General features: G+C 41.4%; 1 protein-coding gene and 1 non-coding gene across 5 annotated transcripts; one reads left to right on the top strand and one right to left on the bottom strand.

Annotated features, from left to right (window-relative positions):
* Positions 1-1,538: 1,538 nt before the first annotated feature.
* Positions 1,539-21,606, bottom strand: LOC141905511 (solute carrier family 22 member 6-B-like). Of its 4 annotated transcripts, none has more exons than XM_074794388.1 (10): positions 21,376-21,606; positions 20,688-20,872; positions 18,846-19,076; positions 18,355-18,551; positions 17,820-18,104; positions 16,991-17,128; positions 14,212-14,297; positions 12,133-12,244; positions 11,950-12,022; positions 1,539-2,957 (listed from the first exon to the last, which is right to left on the bottom strand). In XM_074794388.1, the coding sequence occupies exons 1-10, from the start codon at positions 21,512-21,514 to the stop codon at positions 2,925-2,927; spliced, it is 1,479 nt and encodes a 492-aa protein (XP_074650489.1). In that variant the 5' UTR covers positions 21,515-21,606; the 3' UTR covers positions 1,539-2,924. The 4 variants fall into 4 exon arrangements, 3 of the variants coding, with proteins under 3 accessions (XP_074650489.1, XP_074650488.1, XP_074650490.1); XM_074794387.1 differs by lacking the exon at positions 1,539-2,957 and adding an exon at positions 9,838-10,798; XM_074794389.1 differs by lacking the exons at positions 1,539-2,957; positions 21,376-21,606 and adding exons at positions 9,838-10,798; positions 20,994-21,097.
* A 407-nt stretch (positions 21,607-22,013) lies between these two features.
* On the top strand, positions 22,014-22,131 carry LOC141906555 (5S ribosomal RNA). The gene has a single exon (XR_012619356.1). It is a non-coding gene; the product is annotated as a 5S ribosomal RNA (ribosomal RNA).
* Positions 22,132-23,358: the final 1,227 nt, after the last annotated feature.

Genomic DNA, 23,358 nt, shown 5'->3' with positions numbered 1-23,358 from the left:
TTAGAATTTAATTTCTTTCTTTTATAATATATTTCTTTTCTATCTTGATCAGTTGATTCTTTATTTAATGATTCAAAATCTCCATATATTACAAATGGTACTTTATTTTTGTAATCATATTTTTTGAATTCTAATATTTTATCCTTTTCATTTGGTAAAACTAATTTACAATAATCATGATTTTCACATAATTGTTTATGATTTAATAATGTACTTTCATTACTGAATCTATGTAAACATTTTCTACATAGATATATTTTATTATGGTGATCATTTTCTGATTTAAAAAATAAATCGATTTGTTTAATCCACATATAATGATTCTCATAATATAGTATATCTATAACATCGTTTGAATCATAATCTTTTGATAGATATAAAGGTTCTAATGTATAATGTTTTATATTGTTACCTTTTGTATTTGGTAATTTGATTAAATCAAATACATTTATCTTTATATTATTATCTCTTTCTATTTTTGGGATATTTTTAATTATAACAGGATACTTATCTATCTTATAATTATTTTCAAATGGTTTATAATTAGTTAATCTAAAACTATGTTGTTTATAATCTTCAACTGGGTGTAAACAACTAATTATTGCCCATAGAAAACATTTATCATCTTCATTTTGTACATTTATTACAGCATTAGTTTTAAATGGTAGTTTAATATAACTCGATGCTTCAATGTCTGGTTCTTTATAATATGATACATTATTTTCATCAATTGGTTTTGATTTAGTTAACTTATCATATTTTGTGTTATAAACATGTAAAGTCATAAATATTATTTCATCAAATATGAAACCAGATACTTCAAAATATTTCTCTTCTATTTTAGTTTTTACTTCATTATAACATTTATCTAATTTATCATCTATATGTTGTTTATATATAATATGTTGTGAATGAGAATTTATATTATATATTGGTTTATCTTAAGATTTTATAAACTTTACTTTAGAAGATATACTAATTTTAGGATATTCAACATCAGTTATTATTTTTATTATTTCTTTCATATTTTCTAAATGTTTTTTATTTTCTTCTAATGTTTTTCCTTTATGAAATTTAAACTCGATAGCTGCTGGGCCAATATCACTTTTAAATGCTTCGGTTATCTCTATATCTTTTTTATTATCTAATGAATTAATATAATTTCTTACATCTTCCATGTATGGTCTTTTATTGTTTAATTTATTTTTTATGCTTTTAATTGTCTTCTGTTTCTTATCATTATCTTTATCAAAATAATCTTCACCTAAAATATCATTATTCTTATTTCTAATATGACTTTTAGATTTTAAATGTTCATTATAATATCTTTTATCACTGAATGATTGATTACATGTATCACATTTGTATGTTTCTTTTTCATTCTTTAATTCATCTAATTTAGTTGCTAATATATTGTAACGAGGTCCTATTCTGCCTGTTCCACAGTAGAAGTTTCCTCCAAATATCGACTCTGAGAGCCCAAAAACCAGTAAAAAGGCGGAAAAAAGATATTAACACAATCACCTATTGTTCTGTATTTTCGAGAGAGAGAGAGGGCAGCACCCTCCAGTTACAACATAGAAAACGACTGATGGACATATTCCATCACACCACCCCCCTTCAACTTGTTCAAACTCCTATTTAAACAGGAATATATAGTCAAAATATCTACACAAATTTAATTATAGTCCTTATAATAGTATATTAAGCTCCAAACTTCTCGGCTCTGGATACAGTAGACATCTAACACGACGTAGTTGTTGTTTCGCATTAGGGTTGCATCTCAGTGATGATAATACATGCAGCTTTCGATCTCCACTAATGGTTTGTGGTTTGTTTTCGGGGCGCACCTAAGCGTAGTGTCTAACCAAAAATATCTATACCATCAAAAGGTAGATACGGCCAATGGACACTGCACTTGGCTTGCCCCTCTGCCACTGTTCCTCGTCCTGGGAAGCTGAAAAATACAATCAAAAGAAAACGGAAAGAAACTGTTCGCAATGGGGTGTGCTACATCTGGGGGGTCACGTGTAGTATTTGGACTGAATGGCTTTTTGTCACTAACATTACAAAGAATAAGCGACTCCAGGTGAACCATCGTTAGGTACCGAAGGAAACACATTCAGACGCGATCTACCACACGGATTATTTCCCGACAGACATAGTGCATGGCCGACTTTTTGTAGTGGATCCCCACAAAATCAGAATCCGGGATATCTGGATGGTCGGCCTGTTGGAACCCGGCACGGAGGGCGAAGACGTTAACCCGGTTGATGTTGTTTACCCGATTGTGGTCACCACGCCAGCAAGGAGGGACAGGGGTCTGTAGGTGGAAAAGGGGAACAGAAGGGTGCTTGCCCTTGAGTAGCGCCAAAACTTCCGCCAACTCCTCTGTCGTCCTGCCATAATCGCCGGCATGGTTCATACCATGCGTGACCACAATCGCTCTTGCCCTAAAGGATACATGTGGGAGGTACTCCAACAAATCACCGAGTCGTTCACCAGGGTGGCAAATTGGAATCAAACCGCCGCTGGCCTTTAGCCCCGTAAACATCGAGTCTCCCAGCAACACGATTGGTAAGTCCTCAACTGCCCTCTGTTTCAAGTCTCCAAGTTTCGACCAGATGTGCGAGGAGTCACCACCACATTCGGCCAGGGCGTTCACTAGTTCCTGGCTGATGTACTCAAATGCAGCTGTGCTCATCTTCGGCCGAAAACGTCGGGTCTTTGTCGTCTTGAGACCGGTTACTACCGCACCGGTTACTATGCGACCAGGATCCTCCACAAACGACTGTTCTACGGCAGAGTTATAAAGTCTGCCCATCTTGGCTCTCAATTCGCTGAGGGTCTTGTCCTGTCTGTGAAGGGTGGAACAGACTTCTTTCGAGACCTGCCGTTTAAGGGTCTGTGTCGCCTCGTGGAGGCTAGATAACTGGTCGAACTCGATACAGTCCATGCTAGAAACGATAAATAGTTCAAATCATGAGTTGGCTGCAACGACAAGACTAAATGGCGGAGATTCCGTTCATTCAGATACCACCCGAATCATGCAAGGTGGGTGGTCCCAAGCATACCATCAGGAGGTGCAAGGGGTCTGAAATCCTAGTCACCACCAGTTACAAATGATAATAAACTATCTACTAAAACTAAGTAAATATATATACAGGGTTATATACAAGGGTACTAAATATATATATAGGATTTAACCCTTTGATTTAAGGTACCGGCCCATTTCTAACCAGTAGCCTTTCCTCATGTTAATCCGGGACCGAACTTCGCGACATTTCTGGCAATTTTGGATCAGTTCTATATCAAAAATGTTGTTCTGCTCAATCTTGTCCGAGGCAACTGGAGGTCCTATAAGTGTGTTTGGATCCACCAAAGGGTCTGAGGCCCTATTTTGGTTGGCTAGCGAATCATCGTTATTGACTGTACATGAGTTTACGAATCGACTAGGGCGCCTGATCCCTACTCTGGGCCTGAGTCTTCTGTGCCCCTCAGTGTCTGTAATGTTCAAAGGCCCAGGCTTGGAGCGGTTTTGAGTAGGAGGCTCGCGATGGTTTTGGGTAGGGTTTGTTACAAGAGGTTCTTGAATAACCGCCGTTGTCTCGGGGTGTGACCGTGTCCAGACACAGTATTCATCTTCCTCCCCCTCGTCGTCATTGAGGGTTGGTTGCTCCTCGGGATCGGTCGTTTTAACCGGTTCCTGTCTAGGTTTTTTATGACCTATGGTCACGGTCTCACTAGACAGGAAGCACGGTTTCATATCATTGAAGTGCACAACCCGCTTTCTCTTCACCGCCCTCGGATCGGCGCCTGGTTCCAGGACAACCCTGTAATTCACCTCCGATAGTCTCTCGGTCACGACGTAAGGCCCTTTCCATTTCCGGTGGAACTTAGATGCCTCGTCCTTTTTCAAGAAATGGCTCATCAGCCACACGCGATCCCCGACCTTGTAACCCCCGCGTTTTGCGAAACGGTCATAGTCCATTTTCTGACGCCTTTGTGCCATCACTAGTCGATCACGAACAATGTTGTGTGACTTAGTGAGGCGGTCAGAGAGGTCCATGCCATACTTAGTCCTTGGTTGGTGGTCCTCGGGCAAGCCTACGCTGATGTCGATCGGTAGTGACATTTCCTCGGCGTACATCAAGTAGAACGGCGTTTCAAGAGTGAAGTGCTGGACGCTTGAACGAAATGCCATCAAACACGCAGGTAGTTCCTCGTCCCAGTTTGTTCCATACTCATTGACGGCGGTAGTCAGCATGGCCTTCAGGGACTTATTGAAATTTTCCACCTGCCCATTGCCCATAGGACGGTAGGCAGTGGTTCTGGTCTTTTCAATAGCCAAGATCCTACACATCTCCATGAAAACCTTCGACTCGAAGTTCGCGCCTTTGTCCGAGTGGATGGATTCAGGGCAGCCATAACGGGTGACCCACTCGTTCACAAGGGCACGTGCCACCACGGAGGCCTTTTCCGTGCGGATTGGCCATGCCGCGGCGGGTTCTCGGTAATGGGCCCACGATGTCTATATGTACACGCTGGAAGCGTCGCCCTACCGGTGTAGACATCATTGGGGCTTTTGGTAGTTTAGACGGGGACTTGCACTCTTGGCAAGTTTTGCAGCCCCGAACAAAATCCCTGACCCTAGCTGAGAGGCCTAATACCCAGAATCTTTCCCTAATTTTGCACTCTGTCTTTTTGGTACCAAGATGTTTCCCCGCAAATCCCTGATGTATGACTCCTATGGTTCCATCAGTCAGTGAAATGGGTAGTACCACTCGGTGTCTCGTTGAGGTAGCCCCCGGAAGTGGTTTAAGTGCAAGAATGCCATCTAAAAGCTCTAGACGCTCAACCAGACTATAGAGGCTCCTCGCTGTTCTACCACACCGTTGTAGCCGTTTCTTGTTCTTGACCCCATCTCCGGCCAAGAACTCCCTAATTTCTGATATTTCGGGGTCATTTACTTGCGCCTCGATTATTTTGTTCCTGGACAAGCCAGTGGAGTGCGCTGTCAAATCGCCCTGATGTTTTGCAGTCACCTGGTATATAGATGGACCAGTGTCACCACAAGTTGGGCAGTCCTCATGTTTCCTCTGTCTCTTAGGGATGCGAGACAGGGCGTCTGCGTTCAAATGTTTGCTTCCAGCTCAATGTTCGATCACGAAATCATATTCCGACAGGCGTTCAAGCCACCGAGCCACTTGGCCCTAAGGGTTTTTGAAGGTTTGTAGCCACTTGAGTGCTGCGTGGTCTGTGCGAACTTTGAATTTCCTGCCTAGTAAATGGTGGCGGAAGTGATCAATCATGTCAACCAAGGCCAACATTTCGCGCCTGGTGGCACAATAGTTCTCCTCTCCACCTTTCAGCGTGCGGCTACTGTACTCGATCACTCTCTCAGAACCATCGTGTTGTAGTTGTGACAGCACCCCTCCGATAGCCCAGTTAGAGGCGTCACAGTCCAAAATGAACTCTCCAGCACCCTCCGAGAAATCTGGGAATGCCAGGATAGGGGAGCTGGTCAGCTTTTCTTTCAGTCCGTCAAACGCTAGTTGTTGCTTGAATGTCCAGACGAATGGTTCATTTTTCCTCGTAAGGCGGTGTAGCGGGGCTGTCAAGTCGGCGAAATCCTTGATGAATTGCGAGTAATATGTCACAAGACGGTAACTGACGTTGGGGTCGGCCAATCCCTGACTCGATCGCATTTGGCACCGTCGGTTTCGACACCGGCCTCGCTTACTACATGCCCCAAAAACTTGAGGCGCCGCTGGAAAAGCGAGCACTTCCTCGGTTTTAGCTTGAGACCGGCTTTCTGAAAGCAACGAAATACCTCTTGTAATCGCGTCAGATGGGTTGGTAGATCATGACTAAACACCACTACGTCATCCAGGTAGATAAGGCATGTTTTCCATGCAACATCATCCAGTACCATTGCCATCAGTCTGCTGAATGACGCCGGGGCATTACAGACTCCAAACGGCATGACATTCCACTCAAATAGATGGTTTTCAGTCGTGAATGCGGTCTTATGTTTGTCTGATTCCTTTATTGGGACCTGCCAGTATCCGCTGGTTAAATCGAGGGACGAGAACCAGGTTGCGCCCGATAAAGCCTCTAGGGTACTGTCTATTCGACCTAATGGGTGAGCGTCTTTGACTGTTGCGTCATTGAGTCGGCGGTAATCGCAGCATAGACGCAGGGAACCATCGGCCTTTTTCGCTAGAACTATTGGGCTTGACCACGGGCTGGTGGATGGCCGGATCAAGTCGTGTTCTAAAAGCTCCTTGGTCGTCCCCTCAACAAAAGCTCTCCTACCGGGGGGTAGCCGACGGGGATGTTGTTTTATCGGTGGGTGGTCACCGGTGTCAATCTCGAATTCAAGCGAATCTGTTCGACCAATGTCAAAGTCTCCCATCGAGAATACTGACTTGTGCTCCCGTATGATGTCAACAAGCTGTGTTTTCATGTCAGTGGGGATTTCAAGCTGGTCGATTTTCAATTCTCTCAAGAGGTCCATGAATTCAGTATTGTCACCACCCTGCAGCTGGATTTTTGGAGTTGACGGGTTTTGAGCATGGTCGTCGACAGTCATGATGTCAACTGACTGTAGGGGGCAGAATAGACCAATAGTCTGGCCCCTGTCGACTCTACAAGCCTCATCCGAGAAGTTAGCCAGCCGAACCGGTATCTGGTTTGCCTCCGGTACCACCAGTGTTTTCCCAGTGCAAAAATTATTCCGTCCACAGCTGCTGATCATCCCTGAGGTCGAATTATTATGAGCATAACTCCGTTTCATGTATCCATTTACCACCACCTCGGATCCAGCTGGAATGATTTGGCTCTTACTGATGAACACCCTGCAAGCGCTCGCGCGTTTGGGGCTCTGGCGGACAGGCACCTCGCTGAGGCTTCCGAAGCGGAGCACTTTGTTACGGTAATCTATGTTGCAGCCATATTTCTCGAAGAAATCACTTCCAAGCAAGCAGTCTTTTGCCAAATCCTCACTGACGATCATGGGGACATGAAATTCTTCAGTTCCAACTCTCAGACATACATCAGCTAATCCACGTAACTCCATTGGCTGACCGGTAGCCGTTGTCACGATTCCTTCGATTGGCCTCAGTGCAGCGGCTTCACCAGTCGGGCTACTAGAGTCCCATACCGAACCTCTAATGATTGTGCAGGAGGCACCAGTGTCCAGGAGTACCACCGCTTTCGAATGGTCATTTACTACGGCATCACAGAAAAGGCCCGAGGCGTGGAGCCTCACTGTTCCGATGTTTGTAACTAAGCTCGTCTGGGCTGGTTCTGTCCCTGTTGTTTGAACCTTGGTGTCGCGCAACTTGTGACAAGTGTTTTCCGTAGCCGGACTGGGAGCCTCACTGTTCTCCGAAGGGTCACGTCGATTTTCTTCTATACTTTGGGTATGTTGTGGTGGTCTAACAGTGATGGTTCTAGTAGGATGCGGACCATCAGTAGGTGTATCTCCACTAGAATCACATGCCGGGCCAGCAACCACATATCCATCTTGAGGTGTCGTTTGAATATGGTTTGATGGTCTCGATATCATTTGAATATGGTTTGATGGTCTCACGGTGGTGGGGCTAGTATGATGGTAACCATCAATAGGTGCATCTCTACTTGCATCGCACGTTAGACCATTTGCCATATTCATCCGATTTTTCCTACGTCTTGCGGGGGGTATATACAGCGGTACAGGGGGGACTATTTCCTGATGGGGCTTCCACTGCCCCCTGAAAACCCCGCTTCTCGTTTCCCTGGTTTCCCTTAGAGGTAGGTGGCAGTTACTTGAATAGTGACCACTCCCCCCGCAATTATAGCATTTAACTTGTGGGCACAAGTTTTTGGGGTGGTCTGCATCCCTGCAACGCCAACATTTGTCATCGGTGGGCGGTCGACGATTGCCGTTACCAGAGACAACTGCTTCCAAATGGCCTACTCGAGTCATCAGCGTTCCCATCATCGATTTCAATTCGTCGAGTTGTTTGGTTATGGCTGAGCTAGTCGAGTCGAGCTGGGTCTGGTTAACGGATACTTTTTGTTTATGAGTCGTGCCCTCAGTCAACCGTCTCGCTGTTTCCAGAGTCCGTGCTTGAGCGACTGCTGCAGCCAACGAACTTGGCTGGGCCGCATACATTGACTGCTTCGCTGAGACGGGTAGGCTATTACCTTTAAGGAATTGGTCTTTGGCCAATTCATCCTGCAGCTCGAAGGCAATGCCAGGGTATGCGTTCCTTGCCAGTTCTGCTAACTCGTCGGCATAGCGTTCCACAGATTCAGTTGTCTTTTGGTCCCTCCCTTTCAACAACATCTTAAAGTCATCCACAGTCTTTGTTTGTTGGAAACGGGATGATAGCCGCCGACAGAAATCATCATACGACAGGCTCGAGTCGAGACGTAGGTTCGAGACAGCCTGGTATGCCTCATGGTCAAGTCGCATCATCAGGTGTGATTTACGCTGTTCGCCCCCGTTGATGCGAGAACTAATCTGGGCCAGGTCAGCGAACGCGTCAAACCTTTCGAGCCAAACGCGGAAATTGTGTCCCATGGTATAGGGCTTGGGTGCCGGAATATTGTACATTTTCGGGGTGGGTGCATCTCTCGTCACGACCCTCTCCATCACTTCAGTCAGTCGCTGGAGGATGGAATCCTCAGATGTTTTCAAATTTTCGGCTTTTGTCTTCGTTGGACGGCCACGTTTTGGTTTTAACGAGAGGTTACCCTCCCCACTAACCAGGAGGTCATGATGTGCAGCTCCGGCCGTTGGTGACATAGGCCTAGATAAGGCCAAGGGCTCACACACATCATTCTCGACATCCGACATAATTACTATTCTTTTATATAAATGACACAGAAAATACAGGACCGCAAATAAATGTAGGGGAAACAGGCACTTAAAAATACTAAATATGTACTAGGAATTACGAAGTAGGTAAAAAAATACGTTAAGTACACACAAAAAGTAACCGTAATTTACACAGACTAAACGGAGAAAAACGTGTTCACCGCTTCAACTCAATTTCAACTGGTTTTTTCACAATCAAATCCCACTACGCTGCCACCAGATGTAACGAGGTCCTATTCTGCCTGTTCCACAGTAGAAGTTTCCTCCAAATATCGACTCTGAGAGCCCAAAAACCAGTAAAAAGGCGGACAAAAGATATTAACACAATCACCTATTGTTCTGTATTTTCGAGAGAGAGAGGGCAGCACCCTCCAGTTACAACATAGAAAACGACTGATGGACATATTCCATCACAATATCATCTTTATATTCTAGTTTCAATTTATTCTCTAAATGTGTTTTAGTTTTATTGTGTCTTCCTTTTTGGGATTTATCTATATTGATATTACATGTTGGGCAGTAGTACTTATTTGCTTCCATTTTAATATCAAATTTTTTTTTTAAATTGATTTTAGAAGTTCAATGATTTATATCATGTATTATTTCAATCACACTTTACTAACACTTTAAATGTTTAAAAATCTAACTCATACAAATATAAATATTGAAATAATGTTGTAAATATATACTTTTATATTGAATAATCTGTCAATTTAAATGTTATTCATGTATATGATTATTTTAAGAGTAATAGGGGTAATAGGCTTTCAGGTTAAAGGTTGAACGGGCGGGTGAGTAAAAAATGAAAAACATGAAAATAATTACAATTTCTACTTGAATTAGGAGTGAAACTCATAAAAATGAAAAATAAATTCGAGTGTGTGAGAATTTATTTTTCATTTTTATGAGTTTCGCGAGTAATTCAAGTAGAAATTGTAATTATTTTTATGTTTTTCATTTTTACGAGCTCGACCGTTCGACCTTTGGCTTGAAAGCCTATTACCCCTATTACTTGTTTTGTCTTAAATCTCTGTAGCCTAATACCTTTGCATTGCTGACTATAATCTCAACTCTTTGTCTAATACAGTGGAACTTCATTTGGACCTGACTTGCAAACATGTTTAAAAAGCACTACAGTGTGTAAGCCTTATCCAACCTTGGAGTAATCAGACTGAACTGATTACTCCAAGATCCAACCAATTTAACTCATCTTCACCCCGAGTTTGAGTTTTAATTTCTCTGTCTCTGTCGTCCTATTAAAAGTATCTTTCTAGTGGCATTTTACAATACATTTAGTGTTTAATTGAAAGGATTGAACAATATCCAGTGGAACCATCACAGCTGATGGCGCAAATGGAAATATAGATGCATGTGCGTATAGTCGGCGGTTACTTGATTCTCGGATACCATACGGAATGGCTTATTCATCTCTGCGGATTAGAACTATCATTCACTGTGTGAATTGAGCTTATTTCTTGACGCCGTAATATATTTTTCCATTCCTTAACTTGGACTTCGCCTAACTCAGACCGATTTGTCAGTACCAGTCGAAGGGCCAATACCAACCATACCAATAATTTGAGATAAAACAATCCCGCAAAACTGGGCCCGAGACATACGTATTGTAGAACGTTTATCCGTATCTAGAAATTGGTATCTTCGTGCGTAGAGTAAATTATTTGTGGTCTGTCTGAATGAAATTTAATGGTGTTCATCATCGGAAACATTCGAATAATTTATAGGCACTGTACTTGGTTTCGTTGGAAATAAGCGGAATTGAGGAAACTTTGGCCAAATCAGGGTTTCTATATCAGCTATGGTGCTTGGTAAAGGTTGATTAGCGGTTTCAGCTAGCAATAGAACAGCTAAACCAACACACGATGACAACACACCAAATATCAACAAGATTAACCATGGAAACGACTTCAACTGAAAAACATAGAATCTCACAGAAATATTTGTTTTACAATTTAATATAAGGATGATGCATGCGTGTATTTACGTTAAGCGCAGCTTAATGGTCAGGTTTACAGCGTTAAGTTTACGATACGGATTAGGGATTCGTTTTCAGTTTCAGGATAAAACGTGGGTAGTATATTTTCAGGGGCGGATCCAGGGGGATGGGTAGACAGTATTGGAAGGAAATTTAAGGGCACCTTTCTGATCTTAGGGCACACCCAGTATCCAGGTCAATGCGAGCGTCGAAGGCGGGAAGTGCTTAGAGGGGGGGTCTGGGTCCACCCCCAGAAAATTTTGAAAATATGGTACCATTTAAAGGCTTTGAGAGGGCTTCTAGAGGCTAGCAGAGCAATCCAGAATAAACGAATTCGAGACAAGATTTCAACAGATGCGGATAAAAAATGAAGCTGGCGAGCCCATGAAAGAATGGTTGTCGCCAACTTCGCCTAGTGCCCCTATAATCTTTAAAAGTGCCCCCCTTAACAATTATACAGAATACGGCTAAGTGCCCCTTCATTGTTAACAATCGGCAGAAATTGCCTCGTCTTCACATTTATCCTTATGTCGTGTGCCATCTTCCAAACCAAAAGTGCCCCTAAAATTTTAAAAATAGGCAAAAAAGTGCCCTTTTCTTCATCATTTTCCGCGTATAGTGCCCTCTTCTAAAGTACGAGTGCCCCTTTAGCCCTCCCTGAAAAGGCAAGGACAAGGTGCCCCCATCTAAAGCATGAGTGCCCCTTGCAAAAGGAAAGTGCCCTTTTTAATTTATCATGATTAAAGGCTTTACAAATATGATTATCTCTCCTCACTTTCTCGGCAGCAGTATATACCGATTAATTTTATAATTATGCCCGGATTACGGACACGGAATTAGCAGTTGCTGAAATAATGCCGTCAAAAATATTGCCGGTGAAATTTCGAAGGGCACTTAAAAATTCTAGACCGTATTGGGCAATACGGCTAATACGGTCTGGATCCGCCCCTGATTTTTAAGATTTGTTTAGTACATTGAGGTGACATAAACGTCGTAAACGTCGTGTTGCTATTCCGTTGAAATGTGTACTTTTTAAATCTAAGTGGCAAAGTATGTAGTTTACATATTTGGCTGTTTTTAAACTTACCAGCGGAATGCTAAATGGTGAAAGACATGCCGCTATTCCATCGGCAACTAACACAAAACAATATCCACTTCCTCTGAAATACATTACTATGAATTCATGCTGAAATATTTCATAATTGTAGATAAAAAAAACTTGAGGTTGTTAAGCAAAATGTAAATTTCGGTTTTCAAAGTCAGGGTTTACCTGTGAGTTGTTGGAAATATTTCTACAGCGAACAAACTTATAATGTTAGCTACTGCCGCGACACAAAACCGACCGAAAAATGTCAAACAATTCCGGATGAGTTGAGCATTACCTACATTGTAAAAAAATAATATAAATGGTATCATATGAATATTTAGGCTTTCAGCAAATGTCCTATGGCGTACTTCAGTTCTTATCTTCTCCTTCGCATAAAATGCATATCTTCGTTCAGATTCTCTACTTAGTTCATTCAGTAGGAACTAAGCCTTACGCAGAATTTCGATGATTTTCAGCCCTCTTTGTATAAAGGCCTACGCACATTTAACCATTAAGTCCAAATACTTCCCCATAGGCCTTCCCATAATAGATCTTTGGTTGCTCATCATATAATTTGACCATTTCTATGGGCTATGCTTCAAAGTTTGCCGCACAACTTAGCAAAAATAAACGATATGTAACCAGGAGGTTTAATGTTAAGCGCTACATGCCATTAAACATCTATTTTTTATGCCATCTCTACAGTGTAGATGGCGGTTTAGTGATTTTTAGTGGCAACTGTCTCAGTTTGACGTGTAAATTTGATGTTTCATTTTGACAGTTATCCTAAAATCGGTCGCAGGGGCGGATCCAGACCGTATTAGCCGTATTGCCCAATACGGTCTAGAATTTTTAAGTGCCCTTCGAAATTTCACCGGCAATATTTTTGACGGCATTATTTCAGCAACCGCTAATTCCGTGTCCGTAATCCGGCCATAATTATAAAATTAATCGGTATATACTGCTGCCGAGAAAGTGAGGAGAGATAATCATATTTGTAAAGCCTTTAATCATGATAAATTAAAAAGGGCACTTTCCTTTTGCAAGGGGCACTCATGCTTTAGATGAGGGCACCTTGTCCTTGCCTTTTCAGGGAGGGCTAAAGGGGCACTCGTACTTTAGAAGAGGGCACTATACGCGGAAAATGTTGAAGAAAAGGGCACTTTTTGCCTATTTTTAAAATTTTAGGGGCACTTTTGGTTTGGAAGATGGCACACGACATAAGGATAAATGTGAAGACGAGGCAATTTCTGCCGATTGTTAACAATGAAGGGGCACTTAGCCGTATTCTGTATAATTGTTAAGGGGCACTTTTAAAGATTATAGGGGCACTAGGCGAAGTTGGCGACAACCATTCTTTCATGGGTTCGCCAGCTTCATTTTTTATCCGCATCTGTTGAAATCTTGTCTCGAATTCGTTTTTTCTGGATTGCTCTGCTAGCCTCTAGAAGCCCTCTCAAAGCCTTTAAATGGTACCATATTTTCAAAATTTTCTGGGGGTGGGCCCCCAGACCCCCACCCCCCTCTAAGCACTTCCCGCCTTCGGCGCTCGCATTGACCTGGATACTGGGTGTGCCCTAAGATCAGAAAGGTGCCCTTAAATTTCCTTCCAATACTGTCTACCCATCCCCCTGGATCCGCCCCTGGGTCGAACTGGAGGAGTTTCCTGTGATCAGCCGTATTGCAGGGCGAATACATAATATTTTTGTAAAATTTATTTGCCCAAGTGTATGATGCGGTAGGACGAGTCACATATTCATCCGCACTTCAGAGTCTATGCAGCTGACTGGTTGGCTGGGTGATAGTTCGACATAATGACCGGTCGTCTGCATGACTGGTCATTAATTGTTCGACCGAATGACTGGGGGTGACTGAATGACTGGACGACCGGATGACTGGTAGACTGGATGAATGGACGACTCGTTGCATGGACGACTTCATGACTGGCCGACTCCATGACTAGACGACTGGTCGACTAGGTGATTGGATGACTGATAGACTGGATGACTGGTTGACTGGATGAATGGCCTGAACTAACTGCCGAACCCAATGGCTCGATGACTGATTCATGATTCATTGATGGTGATCGTGGTGGAGATGGTGGAGAGTGTGATGATGACGGGTATGATGGATGATTTGACGCAGCTCGCTTTGCGGGCCACTTAACAGAAACAGAAATAACCCTTTGTGAACCACGCTCATCGTAACGGCTAGTTTTGCTAATACTTAATCCGTTTATATAATTAAGTATAATATCCTTACCTACTGATGCTGGGATATTTACACCAATAATTAGCGAGATTCCACCCATTATATGGAATAAACTCATTGGTTTTCGTCTTCCATATCTGAAAATCGTAAACACAGCACATATTTCTTTTAGATTCTCAGCTTCTTTTTTGCAGAATGCCTGGATATAACTTGAATATAACTTGACTTGAACTTGAACTTGATATAACTTGAACTTGACTTATATATCGAATAATGATTATTGTGGTGGGATGCTATAAGGATTTAGCTAAGGATTCAAGCTATTTTTGGACACCGCAAGAATGAGACACGTCGTGGCAAAGATCGTTCATGACAAGTCTCCTTCGGTGCCTTCCACTGAAGAAGTTAATCGATCTATACGAATGCTAAAAGTTTCTGGTTTCATCACTTGAAATGAGATATTGGCTGCTCAGTCCAGCCTCCAAAGATAGAAGGTTGATGCGCGTTTCCATCCCAGACAGTAAGAGAAATGCACATGCGCAAATCCCCTGTACTTAGACGATTGTAAATGATCTACGAAAATAAGCCACCTTGCCAGGACCAAACTTTTTTACACGTACCCTATCTGAATGTAAAACCTTACTCTAATCCTTACCACAACAATCATAACCCCTAACCCTCTAGATCCTAAACCCTAATATTCTGTAGAAAAGCCGCAATTTTGAGTGGAGCGAATTTAAATTACATGGTTTCCAGAGCAAAGGCTCTTTGTCTGTGCAACCTACGAGCAACATAATTGCAATAGTAGCAACTGAGCATATATTCACATTATATTCACATTATATTTACAAATCATTCATTAAAGCATTATCCATTCTCCAAACTATACGTAGCTGAATTTAGAAGAGGGCCTCGTTAAAATTTATTTGAGCTTTTTCGCGAATATCTGATCGCAAAAATATTGGTTTTGAATAGCCAATCAGAAAGCAAAGACTCCTCTATGATTGGCTTAGCCGCATAAATCAGCAGGTGTTCACGTGAACCCGCGGTATCGTCTTGTCTACCATTTTACTTCCTGGTTTTATTTTTAGATTTAAAATTTTATTTCAAGATCGATTTCTGTGAAAGCTTTAGTTGATTTGGTTTTTGGAAGGAATATTTTTATTAGCACTACAGAAAATATCATCGACCAATGTGCAGTCCGGAAAAATAGCTTTTTCTTAAATCGCATATATGATCTTGATATGCTAATTAGCCATGTGCTCAAACTACAAATTCAATCAAATTTTATTCTGCAAAATATATCAAATCCAATTCAATTTTGTTTTGTTGAGCAAATTCAATTCTATTCCGCATTAAAATCAATAAGACCAAGGGAAGATTTATCTGAGGTATTTGTTCCTGCCAGATCCAGTCGCTGTCTGTGCTACTTTGAAATTATTAGGTATTGACTATCAGCGGGGAGTGTACTTTGACATATCTAACCCACAGAATGCATCATCATTTGCCATTTTATGAAAAGCTGACAGGCTGGCCATAGTGCCCCTTGGGGCTCTTGTTTGCATGTCACGATCTCATTGCCCTGGACGGAAACACACATTGACCAGGAATGAAAGAAACTTTTCCCGTTTTAATGTATGTACGTATATATCACTCGCCCGTGGATGACTAATTTGAGTCTACGCTTTATTTCATACGTGAACTTTTAATTCCAGTGTGCAGCATTGGTTCATAAGCATACCATGCCGTGCCAGGTTTAGAACCATCCCGAGATAAATGCTAAAAATAAAGAAGTTTCCAGTTTCTAGGCGCCATTTTGTGGCGATCCCTCGAGGTCCCCATTGTTGCGTTAATTTGCGCTCGTTTTTAAAACACAAGTTTAGATTGAATATCATATAGCTCTCCTGTCCCTTGCTTGATTAACTTTATCTATAGACCATTTTAAAGGAAATGAAATGCAGATCAGTCCTCAGGAAATATATTGAAAAAATTTCAACGGAGGCCAAAACTGCAAATAAAGCTCTTTAACCTCAGCAAAGATTGGAAATATTGCTTTAATAAACACTTAGATATTACAAAATCAATAAAAGTCGCAATTTTTGACGTGCGGTTAAAATATGCGGTCCTCAGTTTGGATCAAGTATAATATATGGTAATATAGTCCCTCATTGTGGAAGCTTAAGACAAAATGAATGAGTGATTTGGTTCATAATTCTGTATGTGAATTATAACATCGGCATTCCCGACATTCCGACACTCCCGACATACCGGCAATCCGACAATCCCGACATACCCGACAATTCGACATACCACGATCCCAGCACCTCACTAGAGGGGAGTATCAGGAGCCGAACGCCCCAATCCCGGCACCTCTGTACAGGGGAATATGAAGAACCGAACGCCCCACGATCCTAGGGAAATATTAGGAACCAAACACCCCACGATCCCAGCACCTCTGTACAGGGGAATATTAGGAATCAAACACCCCACGATCCCAGCACCTCTGTACAGGGGAATATTAGGAATCAAACGCCTCACGATCCCAGCACCTCTGTACAGGGCAATATTAGGAACCAAACACCCCACAATCCCAGCACCTCTGTACAGGGCAATATTAGGAACCAAACGCCCCACGATCCCGGTATTTCTCTACAGGGGATTATAAGGAACCGAACGCCCCAGCCTTACAAATATATATTCTCAAAACAACTGGCCTGGTTAAATAATGACTGGAATGTCTGTATATAGGCGCCTAGAAACTGGGAACTTCTCTATTTCAATGGTTCTATAGATTAGATTGTGAAAACATGCTACTTTGCTTATCCCTTACCGATCTAAAACGAAAAATGTAACCAAACCAGCGGGAAGATCAGCTAAATTCGATACGCAGAAACTAACGTAACGGTTTCCGATTCCTAAATCTGTAGAATTCAGTGCTATTGCGTTGTATATAGACGTATTCACAAACCTTCAAAGATTCATAAGTCGCATTGATATTAGATTATATAGACTAAACCCCGCCTTTTCCGGTAGAGTTGGGAATGTAAATAAGCATTTCTACAGTCTAATGTTACATTCTTTTTCTCCTTTTTGAACTGTCTTAAGCCGGGCGTTGGTGGGCCTTGCGACGGCTTGCGACGCGACTCACTGCGGCCGCCAGCGATGATCGCTTCGCAACGACCAACCGACCTACGCCCGGCTTTAGTCTCGATTGTGCAACTACCCCCCCCCCCCAAGTCAAAGGAGAATAGATGCAGATGCGGGGCAGAGGGCGTAAACCCAATAATTTCAGTCTCAACCAAATCATCATTTATATCAACCTTTTTGATTGTAACTGTAAGTTATGAGGCTTGCCCCCTTCATATCTCTCCATATAAAGCCAAAATTAGTTTTACTCGGTAATAAGAGGTTCCACAAGGCCTAGGCCAAAAATGAATTGGCCAAATTTTGAGTCTATCCTCCCCTGATGAAAAACAGGTGGTTCAGCTCCAGAGACGATGGCGCTTTTGAGATGATAGCGTTGCGTCTGTAGCCTAATGCCAGTCGACATCCCCCATTGTCCGATAAATGCATTATTTTAAGCGTGTTTACAAGTAATTAACTCGTAAAGTTTACTTTGACAAGTTTTGAACCAGCCCTGTTTTGATCGATATACTAACCATGCAAAGAATATGATTATAACGGCACGCCTGAGTAGCGGGTGTTTGAATAAATCTAATAAACTATTGTCCTTATTTTGTACAGCAACCAGTCTATCACGTGGAACCAGTAGATTATCAGTTTCCTCGTATGCATCCAAATTATTCGCATCGTTTTCTAAACAGGCAGCAAAGGGATGTTCTTCAATATGGATATTGTTGAGTTTTGCCGCATAATGTACAATAGACTCGGCTTCAGCTATTCGACCTTCTGATATGAGCCATGGAATCGATTCCGGCATAAAGCTAGAAAAGGCAAAGACATGTGAAACGAATACATGAAATATTGAACAGGCATGGATATTTTAATTTTGCGGCAATCATTCTTATGCGTACAGGTTTTTCATTTTTTTGTATCGCCTAAAATTTCATCTATTTAAATTAACCCTATGTTCTGGAATTAGCCCCAGCTGTCGAACCTCTTAAGCAACGAAAACATTCAATTATCTGGCTGGGCATACAGCCTATGATACATATATAGTATATGATAGCTTACCGGATTCCGAAAGAAAATGCAAATGGAATACAGGCGAGAGCAAGGTGTAGATGCTTCCAGTTAGGTAACGAATAAGCTAATCCTCCTAATATCAACATCGAAGCAGACGCCCAGATATATTGATATTGATTGTATTTAGCTCTAACTGTTGAGGGAATCATTTCACACGACGACAAGAATGCGCTCTGACTGACTCCCTATCGATAAATTTCAATTGGATCTATTACAAATATTACAAGGCACTGGAAGTTTACAAGTCATAACTTTTTAGATTTATCAACCCGAAACGATTGTACCGTAATGTCAATTAAGCTTAGAAACTATTTTCATCGTTCCATCGATCAACCGCCGATTGTATGGAATTTAAATTCCATTTCGCACAAAACATATGCGACGATTATTATGTGATGATAACGGCGAATCGAGATAAGTGGTTCTCTTCGTTCAAAAAAGTTTAAACAAAATTATGAAAAAATAAACATAGAACCTACCACGGAAAGTATTCCAGTAATAGTTCTGCAGACGCAATATAATACAACATTGACAGAAAAAGCAGTAGCTATCCCAGCTAGAAGCACTGCTACTTGCGATATAAAATAGATCCGCCGTCGTCCAAATTTATCAAGTAGAGGTCCGAATATCATGAAGCCAATAAATGTTCCGATAATGAATAGAGACATAGTTAGTTCTGCTATATATGCTTTATCACACACTAAATCCCACTGAAAACAAACAATTATTGTTAATCAATTAACACGCGGAGTTAAATACACAAGTTCTAGGTTCAACGCCCCTAATGAACTATTTTTGGTTTACCTTTGTCTGCGATATGAAGTTGGCATTGAGCCAATTTCATGTAAAATCGTGGTACGTTTTTTTATGTGAGCATTTGTTTCATTGGTTCTCGGGTTAAACGACGTATAATCGATGCGCTTGAAGACATGACGAACCTCCGTCGATGTACATGGTCAACTTTGTTAAAATTCTACGATAAACTGTTTTTGGCGGGAAAGTTCTTAGCTCTCGAGTATAAAATTGCAATGACCTCGATTGGGGGGGGGGGGGGGGGGCGTTGTCTCTACGAGCGAATGCGATTGGCTGTTTTGGGGATATACGGGGAATTCCGGCGCTACTGAAATAATTTTGGGAAAGCCATAGCATGGCGAACGTTTCATTGGACTAGGTGCCGTATTACGTGCAAATTTCAAATGCTCATTGCTGATGAGATAATTATTATCCGCCATGCACATAGGTATTGTTTCATTTTAATACCCGGCGATTGATTTGATTGACACTGAATTGCAAGCGAACATTCACTTACACAAGGCCTCCTCGTGCGCGCAGAGAGCGCTATAGACTGTTGCATACACAAACACGCTCGTACAGTAAACCGTCTTCACCCGTCAAGGGATTCGAACCCACTACGCTAAAGCCGTTCCCCGAACCCCTTGACCTCACGAGTCGTTGGAGTCGTTACTAGCCGACTAGAATCCGGTCGTACCAATCACAGCGCTTGTAACAAACCGACAGTAGACTTCTGTTGGTTTTCCCGTTAAATGGACCAATCAGCGAACGTTTTACCGAACAAGGAAGTATTTCGCAAATCGATATATGACGTCATGCGCAACAGCGCCAGTAATGAAATCACGCTTCGTGAGGCTAGGGGGCTGGTGGAAGCGAGTTCGGGAGTGATACTGGACCCTTGGCAAGCGAGGATGACAGTATACACTACTATAGTGATACTGTAAACGCTGCTTGCTGGCGCGTCTGACATTTCATCAACAGAAGATGAGCGCTATGTTTTCTGTTTGATATAATTTATAATAAATTGTAATTTCTTGTGACCTGAAAATATTAAGCAGCAAACTACAAGTATAAGTCGAGGTCTGAATATTGTAGTTGTAAATTCCAGGATTTAAAACGATCTAATACGCCGATTTCTTACTGGGCGCGTTTAGATTCCGCGGCCATACATTGGAAGAGGTTTCCAAGACTAAATATTCAGCCGCTCTCTGATATGTGACATCATATGAATTTTATTTGAATATTTTTTCATATTGTGAAAAATATTTCTTTGAAAATATAAAATAGTTTCCCTGCCGCGCCTACCTGTACCCTACGAAATGTATATTTGTGGTCTTATTTGACTACAAAATAATTCTTTGAGAAAGATGAAATACAAGATTTTTCAAGCAATGCCCTTACCCCAAACAACCTCTAGCTTTCAAGGTAAACCACACTTTGCACATGGGCAATTTATTTTGAAACTACAGTCAAACCACTCATGGCATCCTGGCTATAAAAGTTGGGTTGAATTATTTTTTCAAACTTACTTGAGTAACGACAGTGTTGCCGTATTGAGATTTGTTATAAATCCAACCGTCTTTACACGTCACAGTACTGTTATCAATTGTAAGATTTCTGTACATCCGACATTGTGACATATGTCCATATTCTCCAACTGGTAATAGAGGTTTATATGTGCCTGGTACACGGCAGTGATGAGGGGGTGAGCCAGCTAAAATACACAGTTGAAAAAGCCACATACTATGTTGGTTAAAACAAAATCCTTAATAGTTCTTTCAATGACCAAGCTAAAAAAAATAGAACAACGTGGCCTCAGTTTTACGGTACCGTACCGTAGAAATGGATTCATCCAAGCACAGGGCAAGAATTTAGCTGCATCCAATAGGCTGCAAATTACTGCAGTAGCAGGAAACCACTGCCACAGTTGGATCGTTTTCACGAGCGTTTTGGGGCAAAGCATATTCTTGGCATATTTTTCCTGAGAACTTTGGAATAGACTTTCTCTACAACTAACTGTTCCGGCCAATTTTTTCGGCGTGTTGAATGGCCTAGCAAAAGCAGCCTAGTCCAATTCAGATGACGATCCTTCGCTTCTCTGTCTTTCCAAATGCCCCGATTTGAAATTTTGTGGTAAATGTATAAGTCCCTGATATTTTCTCATTTGTGGAACTATACGCTTAATCCAGTCCATGTGATAGATTATTTTATACTTACCTACAAATACAAGCATATATCCCTGAAATGCTAGTATCATAGATGCTGGAATACACCACAGATGAAACACTATTAATTGCCACTTTCCTATTTTACCGAGTTTAGTCAGGACCTCGTCAACAATATACTCAGTGTCCATTGCAACAGTTCAAATTATCTGCAAAATGAAAACACAGCTTTTGTGGCGGCTACATTAGTTAATTCACCTCGCGAGTTTATTCCAATCTGATATTGTTCATATTATACATATACACGTATGCAATGGAAGCATAATATTAATCCTGTGTCACATGCTGCAGTCTGACTGTTCTATATAAAGGAATAATTGTAGCGCGAGCAGCTGATTATAAAACAAATCTCATGTGATGAGAATTGGTTTCCACAGGCTATTACTTGACAGTAGTGAAAAATCATCTTTAATCTAGAATGCATGCCTTGCTAATTCCAAAGCAAGCACTATAGATAGTTTTAAGTTTTCATATTTTTGTGAAATATCACGGGTTAAAAAATTTCATCGCGAGAAAAACTTTTTGGATTTTCGCGCGGTTAAACTTTGAAGGATTGTGCCGAAAATATGATTTTGAAAGAAGAGACGATCTGAGGAGATATTCAAAAGCGGTACATTTTTTAGTTTTGTTGTCTACGGCCATACCACGTTGAAAGCACCGGTTCTCGTCCGATCACTGAAGTTAAGCAATGTCGGGCCCCTTAGTACTTGGATGGGTGACCGCCTGGGAATACCGGGTGCTGTAGACTTTTTCACCATTTTCATTAATCTATTTCAAAAATTCACAATAAAACGTTTCAAAAAGCCGTTGTGCGTGTTTCTCGTGTTTTTGTCTTCACGAATTTGAGTGAAAAGATAATCGCCCGAATTTCCCTTGTTTTCATTTACAAAATCACATTTTTACTGATACCAGGTTCAGCTCGACTTATGACCCGTCATTGTAACCCCAAACACTTTGGGACTGGCAAATCCAACCTAATACGCTCTACGAACGATTGTCAACTTTTATTCACCCCTTTTAAGTTCTAGTTGGTAGCAATTACGTAGTTTAGCAGAAGCCGAATAGAAATATGTTTAAAAATTTTTCCAAATTATGTTAGAAAGACGGGCCCAAAAGAGCTAAGAATAGAAATGGTCCTAGAACTTCAGTCCAGACTAAATTCTTTTCATGTGCTTCACTTGGTTTAGTGGATGCGCAATGATAGATATCTATTACTACGTGTATATATATCACGGTGTCAATTTTCAATATGTATCTTCTGAAGTACAGAACAATTGTCTTTACAATATACAAAAAAAAACATTCCAGAATTCTGGGCGTGTTCACCTGATATATAATTTTGCCATCGCGCACTCGACAGCAATTCAGTAGCAATAATGTTGAACGCATCACTTATAGACAAATGCTTGCCTCGCATTAGCAGAGTTTGGAATCTTGTTGCTGTTACGGTGATAGGACCGGTCGGATGGTTCGGTCTCATCACCAATTCGGTTACGTTGGTCGTGCTTTATCGACTTCATAAAATGAATAATTCGGCAACTTCGCATTTCATCTTATTGTTACTGGCTGTTTTTGATATTGTCTGTTGTATCGCTATCATTATTTATAACCATTTTACTTGGGTTTTGAAACTTATTCGCTATGGAAAGATCGGACTGTATTTAAACGTCGGTTTGGGAGCCACTGAACTTAACATAGCTGGCAATATTATCTCAAAATGGGGATCTGACATACGCAACAGTTTGACCTTACTGGTGACGTTCGATCGAGCATTTCACATATGTTTTCCGCTTAAAGCAAAGAGATATTGGAATTTGAAACATTGTTACGCAATTTCAGCCGTTTGGATTCTTATATGGTGTGGAGTAACTTCGTATCGGGCGCAGAACAGAATTGTTGCGTATGTAAATGGGACATGTACATACGGCCTCACTGTCCCCGGTGCCAAACAGGTTTACAGTCCCCCAAAATATTC

The sequence above is a fragment of the Tubulanus polymorphus genome, chromosome 5 (genome assembly GCF_964204645.1).
Source record: "Tubulanus polymorphus chromosome 5, tnTubPoly1.2, whole genome shotgun sequence".
Taxonomy (NCBI): domain Eukaryota; kingdom Metazoa; phylum Nemertea; class Palaeonemertea; order Tubulaniformes; family Tubulanidae; genus Tubulanus; species Tubulanus polymorphus.
Note: the sequence above shows the minus strand (reverse complement) of the source record. Positions and strands in the feature narration are given on the sequence as shown.